The sequence below is a fragment of the Protopterus annectens genome, chromosome 6.part1 (genome assembly GCF_019279795.1).
Source record: "Protopterus annectens isolate FY-2018-M chromosome 6.part1, PAN1.0, whole genome shotgun sequence".
NCBI classification, from domain to species: domain Eukaryota; kingdom Metazoa; phylum Chordata; order Ceratodontiformes; family Protopteridae; genus Protopterus; species Protopterus annectens.
Genome location: NC_056738.1, coordinates 31,911,134 through 31,930,134, shown reverse-complemented (window position 1 = coordinate 31,930,134; position 19,001 = coordinate 31,911,134). Strand labels below are relative to the sequence as shown.

Below are 19,001 nucleotides of genomic sequence, written 5' to 3'. Positions count from 1 at the left end.
TATTAACACATACCGGTGAATGGTTTTGCAAAATGCACACTTATACATATGCCAGAAATATATGCCAATACTTTTAACTATGTTGAATAGCACAACAAGCCTCTGGATGACTGAACTTTGCAAAATATCTATCTGGCACTGTAACAGTTTTGAAATCACCATACTGTAAAAAAATCACCCCTTGTCAGTGAAAGAAACCTTTCAAATAACTGCACTGTGCGAATGAACTGGGCAGGAGAAGCTCCGAGTAGGAAACCTTTCAAAGCAATAGCATTTTGCGAGTAAACGGTACACAGCACACTGAAACTTCCCCAAAATGGAGGTACTTCACTTTACAGTACAAGACACACTCTGTAATGGCGGCACTTTGCGAATAGACAAGCCCAGCACAAGAAACTTTTTGAAATGGCTGTACTTTGACTGTACTTCACGAAATAGTTTCACTTTGCACACTAACAGACTCTCTTTGGAGTAAATGCACAGTATTAAGCATACATTGTAAGCACTTTTACACACTTTGATACTTCAAATAACTTTAGTTATGCTCTGAATACAATATGAAGTCGTAGTTATGCCCAAACACAGCACTTTGCCAAAAACATGCAGTTGTCTTGCTTTATTTTTGCTTAATGTGCCCTTTTTGTCCTTATTATATTCATTTTGCTTGTTTAATCTCTTTTCATGCCCATTGTACATTTCTTGTGCCCATTGTACTCTAAACATGCTCGTTTTGCAACTCCGAGATAATTTCTGACCCTTTTTATGAGGTTTTCTCAATTGTTTTGTTTTAGCAAGTAACTTAATCTTACATTTTGCTTAATCAGTAAACCTTTTGTGCTTTTCACTTGTTTAATAATGTGGTTTGTGCCCTTGTAATACTCTGTTTCATCCTTTTTTATAAAATAAACTGTTCGTGCAATTTTTTGATACCTTTGGTGCTTTCCCGGCTCCTTTTCGTTCTCGTTTCTCTTAGTTTACCTTCACTGTTATCTCTGCACCTCATGGCTCTGAATATCAGTCTTTGACATCCCTCTTCTGACTCTGTGTCGCTCGTTTAGTCAGGACACAAAAGACTAGACTTTGTGTGTTCTGTTCAAGCAGCTTTATTATGTACAAACACATCAGGATTGAGGCTTAATACTGTAACTTGGGTAAACTTATAAACAGACTAGCTAGTACATTCATACATGTTCACTCTCTGGCTGCGCTCTGAAAATGGCACTGAGTATAGCACTTGCTCGCTATTTATATATGCACATTCAGTCCTTGAAACGCTTTTTAAAGACACAGCACACACACGCACTGTTCTACACAGTCTAAGCACTGGCTTCTTCCCAGTGGAATGGAAAACTGCTACCATCTTCCCTTTGCACAATGGGGGTGCATCCACAGACCCCGGGAACTATAGATCCATTAGCCTAACCAGCCTTATCTGCAAGGCCATGGAACTAATTATCATGGACCTCATTAACAAAGACATAGGAAATCTCCAAATGCTAGACCCCACCCAGTTAAGCTTTGATGAGGGGAGATCATGTCTGTTAAACCTTGGTGGACTTCGAGACAGTCACCAAAGCCCTAGGTGAGGCATATCTGTGCATATGGCCTACCTAGACTTAGCCAAGGCCTTTGACCCAATCCCTCACTCATGCATCATTGATAAACTCACCCAGCTAAGTATCAACCCATATATTGTCAGGTGGGTTGCAAACTGGCTTACTGATAAAACTCATACTGTCAAAATGGGGGACTCCGCCTCCTCCAACAGACCCATAACCAGTGGTGCTCTACGGGGATCAGTTCTGGGACCCCTACTGTTAAGAGTGTACTTAATCTGAAGTGCAGGCTAAAACTAAAGGACTGTGGCTGACAAAGTTTGCTGATGACTGCAAACTGGGAGCGATCATTGAAACCCCTAGCAATGTCAACATACTGCAAGAAGGTCTTATGCAGACTGACTGGTGCCAAAGTCATGGTCCTAATGCATTTTTTTTGCATTAAGTTTATCACCCCCTTCAGCAAGGGTGATGTTCCTGCAAACTGCCACATCAGTAACAATACCCTTAGCACACAGTCAGTGGTGAGAGATTTGAACACACAGGTTGACAAGAACCTTCGATCACTATGTCTCTACAGTGGTAAGAAGGGCATTTTACATTGTTCATCTCATAAATAAGAGCATTGCCTCCAGAAAGAGGTTATAACCCCCCTGTACTCTTCCTTCATCAGACCAATAATAGCGTATAACACTCCGTTTGGTATGTTCCTTTCCAAACACCTGCAGCAGTTGGAGACCACAAAGGTTCCTTATGAAGAAAATTCAGGGTCTTCAAGGTCTGTGTTACGCCGACAGACTGAAATCATTGTCACTTTACTCTGTGTCTTACAGACTGCTCGGAGATGACCTGTGCCTTGCATGTAGAACAATCTGTGACCCAGCTTTTGTGGAATTACTGCACATTCGCAAGTCAAATGGCACACGGTTCACTTGTTCAGAGGACCTTAACCTGGTATGTGACATCAGCAGACCTTGCTGGAGAGACATATTTGACTCAGAGGTTGCCCCACCTTTGGAACAACCTTTCCTGTTCATGTTAAACAAAGCTCCTAAGCTCATTTTGGACGACTGGAGGAGTAACCAGAAATTCACCCCAGGAGTTCCACCTGTGTCCCTTCTGGACAGGGGCAGTAGGTGTTGATTTCAGTGTCTGCTTGAACCAGACACCCATGGAACATGGGTTGAACTTGGCAAGGCTTGTAAGGGCCCTGGGGCCGTTAGCCTAGTAACCTCCTTGGATCCTGTGTGGTTGGTGTAATATCAGTGGTAACCATCACCTAGAGCAAATATTCAAAATGCTGGGTGGAGATGCACATGTGTGTGTGTGTGTGTGTGTGTGTGTGTGTGTGTGTGTGCGTGTGTGTAGTTTATATGCGATATACGCATATACACATTTGCCCTTTACATGTATTTTGTGCAGTTTTATTCACTTGTTTAGTCATTTGTACTTACAATTATTCTGATCGTTTACAGCAGTTCTAGTTTTATCTGCATATTTGTGTAGTACAGACCTGTACGTCTGCAAACATATAGATGATAAATGTACACGTAAATATAGATATGTATAAACGAATGTGTGTGCGTGTAATATATATATATATATATATATATATATATATATATATGTGTGTGTGTGTATAAATCTGTGACATGGTGACTGCTTTTGGAAAGCAAAGCTAGGTTTTAGCTGCTGCATATGCTGCAGCTGGATTGGTATTTTCCAGGACGTTAGGTCAGTGACAGGCCCAAAGGAGAGGTGTGCCATCCTGGTGACGAACTAATAGCTTATATTTCTGACAGAGTAGGGTTGGGAAGTCTTGACAGTTATCCATATGTACAGTGTACTGTTGAAGTATGCTGATTATCCTAAAACAGACCTGTGCTGTTTTCCTATGACCGGTATGATTATTTGGACTGCTGTAAGTATTTGGAAGCAGTGTTTACTTTCTGAAATTGTACTGTATAACCAGACTGTACTTTGAGTAGTTATTAGAAACTAGAGCTTATGGACTGAAAATAACAAATGTGAAATTGTGCTTTTCTTTTGGTTCCCCATTTCCCAGGTTTTAGAAAGCAACTTTTCCTTTTATGTTTAATTAGAAACTGAATCACTGGCTCCATATTCTTGCACAATTTCAGTGCTGGACTGGTGGTTTTCAGCAGGCATGAAAAGTTTTTCCCTGTACACTGTAAACCCTGAATATTCCTGGCTTCCTCCATTGCAGCCATGTAATTTCTCCACAAGAAAATGGAATGCAGTACTGACCGATGAGGTGTTTGATCACTGTGAAGACTGAGACCTAATATTCTTTTTTCCCTGTTTTGGATTAATTGACCCCTCTGAACCTAGTGCATGAACTATGACAAGCTGTTTGTATGAATATTGTGTTACAAACACTTGTGTCAGGTTGCGGATGTGTTCCAGCGAAGGGGTACTTGTGGCTGTAGTAAGGGTTACTATTTGGGACTGGCCACCCAAGTCTGTGCATGTGTGTACCACAGCTACCTCTACTGTTGTCCAGGTTGGATAAACTACTTGAAACACTTGTGAACTCTTATCAAAGCAATCCAGGAATGATGCATCATTATGGGCCAATATCATTTCAACCTACAACAAATAGACACTGTAGTAAGCCAATAGGGCACCTCAGTGGAGCTTTCAAACACTGGCAGACAGCTAAAGAAAGTTGTAGCAGATTGTAAAGCTGAAGTTTGTCTGTTGTAATTTAAAATATTAATTGCTTAATTAGGGTGGCTGCTAATGGAGTGGGCCTGAATGCTGCTTTTAAATGAAACTGTGCCCCCCCCCCCAAGCTTATTTGATCCTGGAAAGTAATGATACATTTAACTGCTAACATTTGGAAAAAGGCATTCTAGGTAGGGTTGGTGGTTCATCTGAAGTACAGGCATATGTTTTACAACTGGATATTCCATATGGTCAAAATGGTAAAGTCACAGATTAACCGATTTACTGCAATATTTTAAACTGTGTCTAGAACCTGATTTAAGTGGTGTTTACATTTGAAAGATATTATGTATAGATGAATATAGTGGGGCAGTCCCTAGTAGGATTGTAAGTTTTGAAATGCTGGTTATTTCAGTTGGACACTTATTGTTATTATTATCTGAGATTGCTAGTAAGTCTGACTTGTATGCATCATGGACTAATGTAAAGCATTTTTGTAAGAAAGTATGTTTGCTTGCAAACTAGCTAAAAGTAGTAGGATTTTTTTTTTACTTTAAATGTTTTGAGAAAGGCCACACAGCAAAGTCCTGCACAGTTAATACTAGCAATATTATGCCTGTAAAAGCTGTACGTTACTAGCCCACAGTGTATAAACAAGTTGTAACTGAATGTGAACCGATACATAGTGGTACTGCAGATTTTTTCTAAGTAGAACTGTTGAATCTGCTTTTAGTCATTGTGCTGTTACAAAGATAATTAAATGTTCTATTGTAGTACAAGGAAAATAATTACAAAGGTTGTTAGACTCTGGAAGTGTGATTGCACTAGTGAGATCACAGTGCATTTGTAAGCATGAAACCACTAGGAAACAGAAAATTGAAATATGTGTACATAACAAAATGGAATACCTCATAACACAAATTTTTTGAAACACCTTTATTAAATTAACAGTTAAGACATGGGAACACACCCATTAATACAAAAGAAAATAAACCATTATAATTTTTTCCCCCACTGACCTACATTTATACATGACATGTTTTCTCTCTCTGTAAAAACTATCATTCAGTCAAACATTGCTCAATTCGTGCCTTCTCATAAACCTGATTTCCCCTCCTCCTTGATATTATTCTGCACATATTGCTTTGAGTCAGGTTATTGATGAAAGTAATGACCAAGAAACATTGGTGTAATTAGTGCAGGTTGGGGGCAAGGTTTCTGACACAACTATAGTGTTCAGACTCGCAGAGGGGTTTCCAGTGGGGATTTATCAGGGTTCATCTTCGAGCATACTAATCATAGTGGTGATAGACTGTGTTAAACAGGTTGGAGGGGACAGCTCAGAAAATCTGCTGTATGCAGATGATAAGGCATTGCAAGGAGATTCTTTACAAGAAATTCAGCCAATGGTTGGGCAGTGGAATGCAGAACTGAAGGCACTTGACATAAAACTGAGTACAGACAAGACAATTGTCATGGCAACAAATAGGGGAAATCAGAAGAAGTTGAGAACATCTGTGTCTATAGTGTATTTTTTTTCACTTCCTTGAACTGTGGCTGAAATTTGTCAGCTGTAGTGAGCCTACTGTTGGTTTGTTAGGTTAATAAAGAAAATTATGTGCATTTATTAGTTGCAAGTAGAGAAATACTTATTTTGATAGTGATGTTGAAGTTTATGATGGCAGTGTACCAACAGTACTGGGTGTGGCAAAAATTGTGGCATGGTTGAAGTGTGTTTATGGGTTGTGGAATGGAAGATGATGTGTAGGACAAAAGTGCTTCTTCAGTGACTAATGTAAACCTTGCAATTAATTGCATTAAGCTGTGTTTCTTAAAATTGATTGCTTAAGTCTGAGTTTAAACTTTAAGTATCACTTTCTGTTGATTAACTTTCTAAACTATATGCTGTAAATAAACTGGATTATCGTAAGAAGTTTTAATTGTACTTTGAGATGTCAAACTGAGATCCTGTCTGCTTGAGTTGGTGATGTCTCAGGTAGATACAGTATAAAAGATCCAAAAAGAGTAGGGGAAGCTCAATACCTTGACCAAATGTACTACAGTATTATAAATATGGGCGGCCGCAGTGGTGCAGCTGTTAGTGTTGCCCCCTCACAGCAAGAGGATCTCCAGTTCAGTTCTCGGCTGGGGTGCCTTCTGTATGGAGTCTGTGTCCTCGTCCTCCCTGTGGTTGTGTGGGTTTCCTCTGGGTGCTTTGATTTCCTCCCTCATCCCAAAGTCATGTTGCAGGTGGATTGGACACTCTAAATTGGCCCTCGGTGTGTGTGTGTGTGCTTTCTGTGGAAGGTTGGGTGCTGAGCTAGCAACTTGACACAGTAAAACTCCACTGACAGTCATTCTGCAGACCATTCCGCTGTGGTGACCCCTAATGGGAAAAGCAGAGAGGAGAGGATGATTATTAAATACCACCTCAGGTCTTCCCTGAAAAGAGGCTACTAGCCTAGATGTATTAACCGAGTCAACAAAGGATAAATAAATACTAAAAGGAGAAGCAAAGTGATACTGATATGTACTGTGATTTGTTTTTCTTTTCATATCTTAGATTACCAGAGTGCTTTTACTAATAATTTTTTCTTTTACTTTACTAACAGATTTAGAGGATGGATGACCAAGATAGACCACAGCGTAAAATGTCCAGAGCGGGTGAATCATTATATGAAGTACTTGGCCTTAAAAAGGGGGCAACACAAGAGGACATCAAAAAAGCCTATAGGTATGAATTAGTATTGGTTAGTTAACACAATGAGTGATCTTTTTCTTTTTATACATTCATTCTTAAGCAATACAGAGCATAGCAGGAATAGGACACTGGACAGTATTAACTCAATAGTAATTAATTCTGTTGGATGATTATTGTCTTGTGGAAGGTTGAAACTGACATGAAATGTAGATATTAATCTATATGAATTAAGAATGCACAGTCGTATTTTGGTAGTTGGGGTACAGAGTATCTTTTTGGGAGTGCTAGCTTTTTCTGATATTACTTTACATCTTTGTGACTTAACTGTATTCTGTTACAGTTTGACAGTGTGTACATTAATTATTCTAAAGTAGCTGCAACACACACAGCAGCAAAGTCACAAAGAAGTCCGACCATAAAAACGTTCCAAAAAGGCAAAAGGTGAGTCCAAAATTTTATTAAATCCAACAAAGCCATTATAAAATAGTTAAGCGCTTTCATCCTGAAAAAATAGTACTTCTTCAGAACTAGGCAGTATTAACACCAACACCATTAAAATATTACTCTGCAATCTGCAGTAATACAAATCAACCAATCACAAAAAGGCTTGAATTTAGAGACACAAACACTCTTGATGCAAGCAGTATCACAACCATAAGACATTAAACTGCATACTTCGCAAAACCAATTTATGTTTGTCTAAAATTGTTTAAAAAACACAAATCTGAAAACATGTTAGTCTTTACTTTTGGAAGATTATTTAAAAATGTTGGAATCTGAAGTTATTATGGAGAATAATTGTTTATTTAGGCAAAAAGGTACCTATAAACGTGCCTGTTGTTTGCAGTGCACTGCTACAAGTTAGGGAATTTATTACTATGTTAAAATGCAGTTTTAAATGTTTGCGTGATTGTTCCATTCCTGAGGGGCTGAGGAACCTCTGTATTCTCTCACTCACTAAAAACAGTAACTCGTACTGGAAATAGTCTCGGTGAAGGAGCAACTCGCATAGGGAGAGTAAAGGACCATTCCCTCCTCTGAATCTGAGTCAGAACTCTAAGGAGAAAACCTTGCATCTGTCTCCTCATCTTCCTATTGAGATTCAGAATCTGGAATCTGTTCAGGAAAAGAGCATCCATTTTGCTTTTAACAGCAACCACCTTATAAGAAGGATTAATATCTTGAGTTAGACCCTGAGCCAGATCTAGTAAACTACCCTGTCCTGGAAAATGTGATCGGGCGCAGATATATGTTTAGTTTCCTGTTTCGTTTTGACAGGAAAAATGGGGGCCAGCAGTGTTGTTAATGGCAGCAGCTTCCCAAGGATGGGCACAACAGTCTTGACTAAACAGGGGAGACTTCCCTGCTCTTGCTCCCTGTCACAGAACCAGTAAGAGTGACTGTCACATGCCCAGTGAGGGGGACCCAGCTGCTGGAGGACCCATAGTGCCTGTAGGTGGTACACCAGAGGGATCCAGGGTAAAAGATAAGTGGTCTGAGGAACCATCTTTGGCCACAGCAGTCTCACCCACTTGTGGCTGAGGCAAATTGCTAGTTTGCTGTGGTGGCAAAGGCTGTTTGCTTAAGTTTTTGTTTTTGTGGCTGGAAGAAGGACCTAGCAATACTGCCTGAAAAGTCATTTTTATTTGTCACTTCTGAATAATTTAAGCTGCCCTGAAACACATTAATTGTGACCACATACTCCAAACAAGCATCCAGGACTTCACAGAAACTCGGGCAAGAAGGAGAACCACCTGAAATTAGTGTAGGTCATCTGTTAAGGAATTTTAAATTCAGCTAGAGTAACCACTAAAAGGTTTAATGTGTATCTAGTGAGCACATTGCCTGGGTCAGCAGCTCAGAAAAATTTACCTGGACACTACCTAACCTTGTTTGTGTCTTTCGGCTTTTCACGGTTAGGGATCGCCACAGCGGAACTCCGGTCCGCTAATGATTGGCAGTTGATTTTTACGTACCGGCTTGCCAGGCCTGACGCACAACCTTCAACGAAGGTACGCCCATTCATGCATGTCTCCACGCAGAAGACGCTGTAGCTAAGAATCGAACTGGACAGCGTCTTACTGTGAGGCGACAATGCTACCGCAGCACCACCACCGCGGTGGACACTACCTAACCTAATAAACCTATATTTAGCCATAAATACATGTAGCACATAGAAAATAGCACTCTCATGTAGTTCAACTGCTGAAAAATGGATATAGTATCCAAGTATACTCAAATAAACCCTGGTTAAGCGGAAATTATTCTGTAGCTGTTGTTATTAAAAGGCTCTAAGGCTAAGAAGTAAATAGTCTAACTTTTGTTATTAAAGGACTGCAATCACCAGCAAATGAAATAATCCTTACATTTTAAAGTGCTTCTGAATTGTAAAACGAGTTTAACTGAGTTTAAACAAACGCGGATAACTGATAATTTTTCTTTTAATGCATGCTCTACTCTTCTACCTTATCCCTATTTCCCACCCACCCCCGCTAAGCTTAAATCTATTTTAAACTAGCCAATACCACAAGCCCTATTACCCAACCAAACTAACAAAACTAAATTACATCACTTATAAATAGTACTAGTCTCCCACCTATGAGAAGATAGCAAGACTTGTAATTGCCAGCTATTAAAATACAGCAGTACATTTACAAAAAGAGCCTTACTGTCACTAACATTTAAATGAATCAACATGATACACATCTATGTTACTGCAATAATAGTCCTAACAATAGCACTTTATACCACATTAGTCTCAGTGGGTCACCAACCCCCTGTAATACTCCATTCCCCTATCCACTACGCATAAAACCTTTAAATATTAAAATATCACCCTCAGTCTACAAAATTACTTATATTGATCAGATTTACTTGTACTCTAATACCACAGCAAAACAGTCACAGTATCTCAGTGAAATATAATGCAGTCATAGTAAAACTCCTGAAGACCGTATCACACATCACCTCACAGTTAACCCTTACCGGAGATATCCGTCTAAACCCTGGTCCCAACACCAACCCATCCCAACAAATACTGCATTTATGGCAGCCATAGTTTACTAAACTTCTCTCGGAAAGGATCTGATTATTAAACTTGAACATTGGAAGTATCATTAACAAAACCCAAGAACTTCACACCACTCACCCACTACTCTCCTGACATCGCTCTGATTACTGAAACCTTGTTAAAATCAGAAATTAGCGATAGTGAAATTCTACCTCCAAGTTACAGTATGTATAGGGTAGATAGAAAGGCAAAAAAAGGAGGGGGAATAGCCGATTTCTATTTAAAAGCAGCCTTATTTTAGTGAGCCTACAACAAAATACTTCTGACTTCGATAATGCAGAAGTAATCTTTACAAAACTTAAGATCCACTCCAAAAATATTTAAACGTAGTTGGAACCTATATACCTCCAGGTAACAGCATCTCTACCCTAGAACACCTCCTCTGTTGGTCCTCAAACTCTTTCCCAGGAACTTCAACATAGATTGGAATACATGTAACTCTCAAAACCCTTCAAATCATACAAGCTTCTGCTAGAATTGATAAAACATTGAATAGGCAATCCATCTTTGACTGGATATTAAGAAACAGGCCTTCTCTGTATTTACAAGCTGGGTGTCTTCCAGACAAGTCTCAGCGATCATCTTCCAACTTTTTTATGTAGGCAGTGAGTAAATCCAGCAAACCTCACTAGCTGTCATGAAATTCAGAACAAAAAAAATTTAACTTTACCCCTCAAAATTTCATATCCACCCTTAAACTGTGTAATTGGGTACCACTGAAACATCTCTGCGTAGAGGAAGCTATAGAATGCTTTCCTGAATAGACTAGATCCCCAAGGTCTAATAACAATAAAAGTTAACTATGCTCCATGGTTAACAAAAGAAACCAAATCACTATTAAAATAACGAGATAAAGCTTGGAATCTGTGACAGAGAAGCATAACGCATGTAACTAAACAGCCATATCAAGAGCTTAGAAATAAAGCAAAAAAACAAACAGGACACGATTAATCACTACCAAGATATTCAAACCAAACATCAAAAAACCCTCAGAAGTTTTGGTCCCCTATTAATAAGCTCCTACAACCTGGAAACACTAGTACCCCCACCCCTACATCCACTAACAGTTCAGGTTCTATAGCTATGCAGTTTAATAAGTATTTCACAGAGGCCATACTAGCCCTCACAAATAATAACTGTTCCACATCCTCTGTAGAAATTCCCACAGCAAGTCCAGCTAGCAGAACCTTTAATTTCCTACCTGTGCAAAAAAACATTTTTTATATTAAAAAAAAAACAAAAAAAAAACTACTACTGAAAAAAGTCAAAACGAACAATCCTGGCAGCTGATAACTTGCCAGCTGAATATCGTAAATTGGCTGCTGATGCCGTCTCCTACCCAGTATCCATATTAATAAACTGATCCATCTCCGAACAAAAGGTACCAGCAATCTGGAAAATCTCACATATCATTCCACTACACAGAGGGGGAGAGTCATTAGAACTGTCTATTTACAGGCCAATAGCTATACTGTCTGCATTTTATATCTCTGCCTAAAGTTCTAGAAAGATGTATCCAGTAGCAAATTACGCAGTATCTCCTTGATAAAAACCTGCTATCCAAAACCCAACATGGATTTCGGTGTTACCACAGTACTAACATCCACATAGCCAAGTGGTTAGAGTGACTGCCAATATGTGTAGTAGGTGCAGGGTTTGAATACAGGGAAGGGTTTTTAAACTTTTTGTCTAAAGGGGCATATCCAACATCTGGAGCATCCACAGAGGTTCCTCACTAAAAGAATAAAGGGAGTAAGTAATGTGTCCTGATCCACATTAGGTTCTTCCAGAAGTTTTTTTATACTTGCAACAATATTTATGCATTTTCCACATTTCTTGCCTTCTCATCTAATCCTTCAACTTGTATTTTTTCTTTTGTTTTTGGCACATTTAGTTGCTGCCTGATTTTTATCTACTTCTGGTTTGATTTCCATACCTGCTTGACACCGCTGTGCTTCTGCTAGATTAAGCAGAGAAAGTCATCTTACATTTATTCTCCTCATGTTTCACTACATTTGGGTTTTTTGAGGTCAGCAAATGTGTGTAATCCCATGATTGCCGATCTATACATGTAATCAATTTCAAGGAGGCCCATCCCTCCTTCGGAATGGGGAATATATAATGTTGGTATGCACTGATTTTTATAAATCATTTGGTGAGCATGAAGCATCCTTCTTGTTTTCTTGTCTAATCTATCCAACGCGTTTTGGGGCCAGTCAGTCACTCCAGAATTGTAAGTTAGGACAAGAAGAGCAAATTGATTTATGGCGTGAATTTTGTTCCTAGATGTCAGTGCTGAGTATTCCTTACCAAGTTCTATTCGCATTTGTTCATGTTTTATGGTTGATCCTTTGTCAATTCCCAAATATTTGTACACTCCCTCTTGCTCAATTTCTTTTACGTCACATTCTTGTCCCAAACTGATGATCTGAAGTAGTTAACTTCATTTGTTCATCAACCTGTAGGTATCGGATCCGAGCCGGCAGCTTTATCCAGCTAAGATCCGAGCTCCAAACTCCTCCCCCTTACCCATAACCCCCTGCCATTTCTCTCTGTCCCCAGATCTCATTTGCTGCGGCTTATTCAAGCATCTAGAACGAGTCTCCAAGCGTAGGGTTTCGTGAGTTATACAAAAAAATTACCTTTTTTTGACCTAGTTTATATATAGATGAGTGAGTATTGTTTCCCCTTTTCTGTTAAATTGCTAATCTTGTTGGTAATTTTTCTATCTTTTAGTTAGTTTAGTCTTCCCCCCTCCCCCCATGTGTGTGAAGGTGTGTGCGGGTTGGGCCTATCTTGTTACCATATCTGAGGCCCCTAAAGCAATTTTTTCCAAATGCACTGAGTGTGGCCATAAGCTATCCCCAGCGGATGGCCACACTCTGTGTGTTATCTGCCTTGGGGTTGACCATCTCTCCTCAGGCTGCACAATTTGTGCAGCCTTCAACCCCAGGGCTTTGAGGGACAGGAGGTCGAAGCTGATTCTGGCGGGACTTCTGCCCCCGGACTCGGCTTCGTCCTCTTCTCCCTCGGCGGCACCGGCTGTGACCGCAGCGGTCCCGCCTTCCATCCCTGCTCCCCTGACCGGGACTCACCCTTCCACTGTGGCTCAGGAGGAGAGGGAATCTAGGAGGGAGAAAAGGAGAGAGAAACACCACAAGCGGCGGGCTGAAGCTTCCTCTTTGGCTCCGCTGGCTAAACAGCCTCTCTTAGGACGTCTGGGCCTTCTCCTTCCTGGCTCCATTCACCTCATTTTTCCCCAGAGCCGGAGGAGGAGATCCGGTCGCCTTCGAGGCGGCACTCCAGGCCAGCCTCGGTGGCCTGGTCTAGATCGACTCGAAGTTTGTCCGATACAGATATGGACCGGATGATGCGTAGGTTCCTCCAGGCCCAACTGCAGATGGGAGTGCTCCTGCCCCCCCCCCCTCCGGGGGGGAGCGAAACCCCATTTTTTGCCCCGATTGCTCCTTCTCCGACCCACTACCGGGGTACGGAGCTGTCGGATCCAGGTAGCATCGGAGCCGGGGGAGGCTCAGCACCGATAGTACATCCTACTTCGGCTCCGACTGCACCCTCACGTTTGTCTGGTCCCTTTTCGGATCCAAGCTCTCGGAGCCGTGAGCTGAGCTTCGGATCCGGAGGTGTCAGTATGTCTTCGGCTCCGTCTTGGTCGGAGCATACCGGCCCTTCGGATCCAATTGCATCGGCGCCGGCTCCGGTCCACGCCTCTGATCCAAAGGGGCTGCTCTCGGGTTCTAGGGAGAGCAGTTCTCCTTCGGGGTTCGATGTTGTGGAGAGGGTCTTGTCGAGGGATTCGAGACCCCAGGCTCCTGCTACGGTTCCACCCTCCACTCCCTCTCAGGCGGGCCTACCTTCCATCACCCGGCCCCAGGGACAGCCTGCGCCTATGTCCCAGATGGATTCCCTTAGAGGAACAGGATGTGGTTGGTGAGGCATCTTCGGACAGCCCCCCCCGAGGAGGTTCCTCACAAACGTAAGTGCAAGAGGAGGCACTTGGACTCACCCGAGTCCCTGACCGAGGACATGGACTTGGAGGAAGGGGAAGGTTCCCCAAGGTCACCCCCCCCGAGGACGTCTCCTTCGGAGACATTATGGAAATGCTTCATATTAGAGGGGGGTGGTCAGCCCAGAAACCTTCCTGCAATGAGTCTGTGTTTCTGGAGGCATTTGACGCAGGCCAATCTACCTCTTGGGTGTCCCCTCCCGCCGATCCCCTGATAGATCTGATTGCTACCCGGGCATGGAAGGAACCGGACACTGTGGAGCCCTTACCAAAGAGACCAGACAAAATCCTCAGTCCACCCACAGGACGGTTTGGAGCAAGGGCGCTCTGGTAGATGCCATGTTGGTGGCGGCTGCCACCAAGAAGGAACTAGCCCAGGAGAGTTCCTCGGTCCACCCTCCCGACAAGGAGTCTCGGACGATGGACCGCCTAGGGAAGCAGATGTTTGCTTCAGCTACCTTCTCCGTAAGGTCGCTGAACTATATGGCACATGTGATACGATTCCAGCGGGATCTCATCAAGGAATACGCCGGGTCGCCCCCAGAGTCCATGTCGGCCGAGGATAAGAAAACCTTCTCAGCTCGAATGGCCACTCTCAAGTCCATTTCAAACACTTCTATGCGGCTTCTTTCCCATGCTACGGAAGGAGCCGCTAGAGCTAGCGGAGCAGGCATTGTCTTATGGCAGCATGCTTGGCTCCGTCTCTGCGACTTTGCTGAACCCTTCAAGGCGTCCTTCGCTAATGCCCATTTTGACGGCTCTTCGCTGTTTGGCAAGACCGTCCGTGACATGCTGGTCCAGAGCGAGAAAGATGGGAAGACGTTGTCTGCCATCGGGAACTGCTTCTCGGCTCCCCAGAGGTCCTTCTCCAGGAACCAAAGGGGACAAAAGAAGATGTGGTTCCGGAAATCTCAACAGTCCCGTTTCGCTCCGGACCCCTTGTCCTTCAGAGGCAGAGGAGGACAGGGTGGTCGGCGGCCCAGAGGCAGAGGGGGACCGAAGAATTTCGGGTCGAGAGAACCTTTTTCGGATCAGCCCGCACAGCAGCCCTGAGGGGTTACCCGACTGCTCCACTCTGGAGGCATTTCTCGAGGCACCTAGCAGTTTGGGAGTCCATTACAACGGATCGCTGGGTGCTTCGAATCATATCCAGAGGTTACACTATCCCCTTTCTGAATCTCCCTCTCAGACCCCGGAGCCTCCCCGATGTCCTACCCAATCAAAGGGAGGCAGCAGCCACAGAAATAAAGCATCTGCTAGAAAAAAGAGCAATCCAGCCCGTCCCCCAAGATCAATCTGGATCAGGCTTTTACTCCAGGTTCTTTCTGGTGCCAAAAAAGACTGGGGACTTGAGACCAGTCCTGGACCTGTCCACCCTAAACCTGTCGGTTGCCAAAGAAAGTTCCAGATGGTCACCATTCAGTCCATTCTCCCACTCCTGCAGGAGAACAACTGGATGTGCTCTATAGACCTCAAGGATGTGTACTACCACATTTTGATGGACAGGCGATCCATAAGGTTTCTCCGCTTCCGGCTGGGAGCCAGCCACCATCAGTTCAGGGTCCTTCCCTTTGGTTTCACCACAGCCCCCAGGGTGTTCATCAAAGTTATGGCAGTTGTAGCGGCCCACCTGAGGCTTCAGGGAATACAGGTCTTTCCGTACCTAGACAACTGGCTCCTGACCGCCCCCACCAGGCATCTACTAAGTTCAGCCAGGAATTACTTCCTTCACTTGGCCTCTCATCTGGGAATCTCAATCAATCTCAAGAAATCCTCCCTTCAACCCACTTAAATCTTGGATTTCATAGGGGCCAGGATAGACACAAACCTGTTGAGGGTCTTCCTAACTCCGGACAGGCTTTGAACTTTGACACTCCACGTTCTTGCCCTCCTAAAATTCTCGGCTCCTCCAGCGAAATTGGTCCTGAGGGTGCTAGGTTCCATGGCTGCGGCCATCAATCTATCACCTGTAGCTCGTCTAAACATGAGGGTCCTACAATGGACCTTGCAGGTTCAATGGTCCATCCTGCAACATCCGCTAAGTGCATCTATCCCCCTCAGCAAGGTTTGCAGGAAATCCCTACTCTGGTGGATCTAGTCCTCGGATCTCCGGGAAGGGCACCCCTTCTCAGTGTCCCCACCCCAAGCGACCACAGACACTTCTTGCCTCGGGTGGGGGGGGGGGCGGCACTGCATGGGCAGAACCGTCCAAGGCACGTGGACTCACTCGGAGACCTTGTTGCACATCAGTGCCATAGAGATGAGGGCGGAGCTTTTAGCATTGCAAGCACTCCAGGCTATTCTTCCCTTAGGGACAATTGCAATTCAAACAGACAACATGTCAGTAGTCTGGTATATCAACAAACAGGGGGGAACCAGATCCTATCTGCTTTGTCGAGAGGCCATGAGAGTTTGGGAATGGGCGATCGCCACCAACTGCTTACTCATAGCAATGCACATCCCAGGTCGGTCGAACATTTTGGCAGACAGGCTGAGTCAAACCATCCTCTCACCATACGAGTGGTCTTTGAACCCGAGAGTAGCGAAGCAAATCTTTCTCAAGTGGGGTCAACCTTGCTGCGATCTCTTTGCATCGCCTTCGAACGCAAAGTGCAGCGAGTACTTCGCTCTACTTCCCCCACCAGGGGAATCCCCCAGAGACGCTCTAGTGCACGTTTGGCCATCCGGTCTACTTTATGCTTATCCGCCTCTTCCTCTGATGGTAAAATTCCTGCAGAAAGCTCGTCTGTTGAGGAGCAGAGTGATCCTCATAGCCCCATTCTGGCCTCGTCAAACATGGTTCCCTTGCCTATGGTTTCATCTAGTGAATCCTCCATGGATTTTGGATCCCACTCCGGATCTAATATCTCACCCCCTAGTGTTGACAACCCCAAACCTGGACATTCTCAAGCTCACAGCTTGGTTGATCCAGTTCCAGTAATAGCTAGGACTCTCGGCATCTCCTCTTCTGTTAAGGCTATCTTAGTAGCCGCTCATAAACCTTCTACTAGAAAGGTCTATAAGAGCAAATGGAAACGCTTTTTGATCTGGGCGGAACATAGAAAGTTGGATCCCTTTACAGCCCCGATACCAGCTGTATTAGATTTTTTGTCATATTTATTTGACCAAGGTGCCAGCTCCTCTACGGTCAAAGTCCAATTAGCAGCGATTTCCCACTTTCATGTGGGAAGTGATCTCGGTCCTTTAGCGTCTTCTAAGATCTGCAAGACTTTCTTAAATGGTACTTTCTTGTTAAGACCTCCTGTTAAGGATGCGGTCCCTCCATGGGATTTAACCCTTGTTCTCCAGGCTCTTACTGGCCCCCCTTTGAACCTGCGGCTTCGGTGGATCTAAAATATTTATCTTGGAAAACGGCCTTTCTCATTGCTATCACTTTGGCTAGAAGGGTTTCGGAGCTTCAAGCCCTGTGTGTCAAACCTCCATACCTGGTCTTTCATAAAGACAGAGTTTCCCTCAGGACCAATCCCTCCTTTTTGCCTAAAGTTGCCTCCGAGTCCAACATTAATCAATCTATCAATTTACTGTTTTTTTTCCCAAGTTATCATAACATGGGTGAATACAAATTACATTCTTTGGACGTGCACAGACAATTGAGGTTCTACTTACACAGGACTGCTGAACATAGGAAATCTGAGCAACTCCTGGTATCCTTTGCTAAACCCTTTTTGGGTAAACCTGTGTCAAAAGCTACATTGTCCAGATGGATTTCCCAATGTATACTTCTCGCATATAAGAGTTCTGGCCGACCTGAACCTGTCGGAGTTCACGCCCATTCTACTCTATCGATTTCTACTTCTGCTGCCTTTTGGTCCAGAGTGTCCTTGGATGACATTTGTTCAGCAGCCACTTGGGCTTCATCCCATACCTTTATTACCCATTACAAGTTGGATATAATTTCCAGTCCTTTGGCTCTGCAGTGCTCCGGGAATATTCTTCCATGAGGACCTCCCAAGTTTTTGGTAGCTGGGGACTCTGTCCCACAGGTTGATGAACAAATGAAGTTAACTACTTCAGATAAAGAAGTTATGTACTCACCATAACGTTCCACCTGAGTAGGTAACTTCATTTGCCAGCAACCAACCCCCCCTCCGTCCCCCTAACCTGTAGTTCATCCTTTTTAGGATCTTTGTGCTTCCTTCCCAGATTACATCAGGTTAGGATGTTTAGCTGATCCTTGGTTTTGTAGTATTCTATGATTCTATAGCAAACTCGATTTGAGGACAGAGAGAGATGGCAGGGGGTTATGGGTAAGGGGGAGGAGCTCAGAGCTCGGATCTTAGCTGGATAAAGCTGCCGGCTCGGATCCGATTCGGATCCGATACCCACAGGTTGCTGACAAATGAAGTTACCTACTCAAATGGAACATTATGGTGAGTACATAACTTCTTTTTTTCTTGGTGGTGCAGTTTTCCTGCTTTACAGTTGCTGTTGCACATTTATCAAGACCAAATGACATTCTTCTGTCATCTGAAACAGTTTTGACAACTTGCAGTTGTGCTTTCAGTTCTTCATCTGATGAGCTGTACAGTTTTAAATAATTGACAAAGGGAAGATAAGTCTTTACACTTTGTTGTTTTCTAGGAGCCAAATTATAGCCACGGCCTAAGCTGTTAACTAGACAGTTTAATGGGTTAAGGACAAGACAGAATAGCAGCGGTGACAGTCACCCTGGAATATCCCCCCCTTGAATTTGTGTCCCTGGAATAATAATTTGTCCTTTATCATGGCGTAATTGCAAAGTGCTCTGCCACTGTTCCATGGTCACTATATTATAGTTGATCAGTGTAGGGTGTATGTTGTACATTTTTAAGCACTATTTTAATCCATAAATGTGGGATATTATCAGATGCTTTTTTGTAATCCGTCCATGCCATACTTAGATTCTTCCCCTTTTTACAGTTCTCCGCTATGACTTTATTTCACAAATGATCCTTTGTCCAA

The 19,001-nt window shown here is 43.2% G+C and overlaps 1 protein-coding gene across 2 annotated transcripts in view; it reads left to right on the top strand.

The window, feature by feature from the left end:
- DNAJC5G (DnaJ heat shock protein family (Hsp40) member C5 gamma) overlaps positions 1-19,001 on the top strand; it is a 564,813-nt gene that overhangs the window by 52,363 nt on the left and 493,449 nt on the right. For both annotated transcript variants that reach the window (XM_044075463.1, XM_044075465.1), the window contains exon 2: positions 6,857-6,978. In XM_044075463.1, coding sequence (XP_043931398.1) covers positions 6,866-6,978 — 113 coding nt within the window. In that variant the 5' untranslated portion in view covers positions 6,857-6,865. The remainder of the gene's footprint in view (positions 1-6,856; positions 6,979-19,001) is intronic.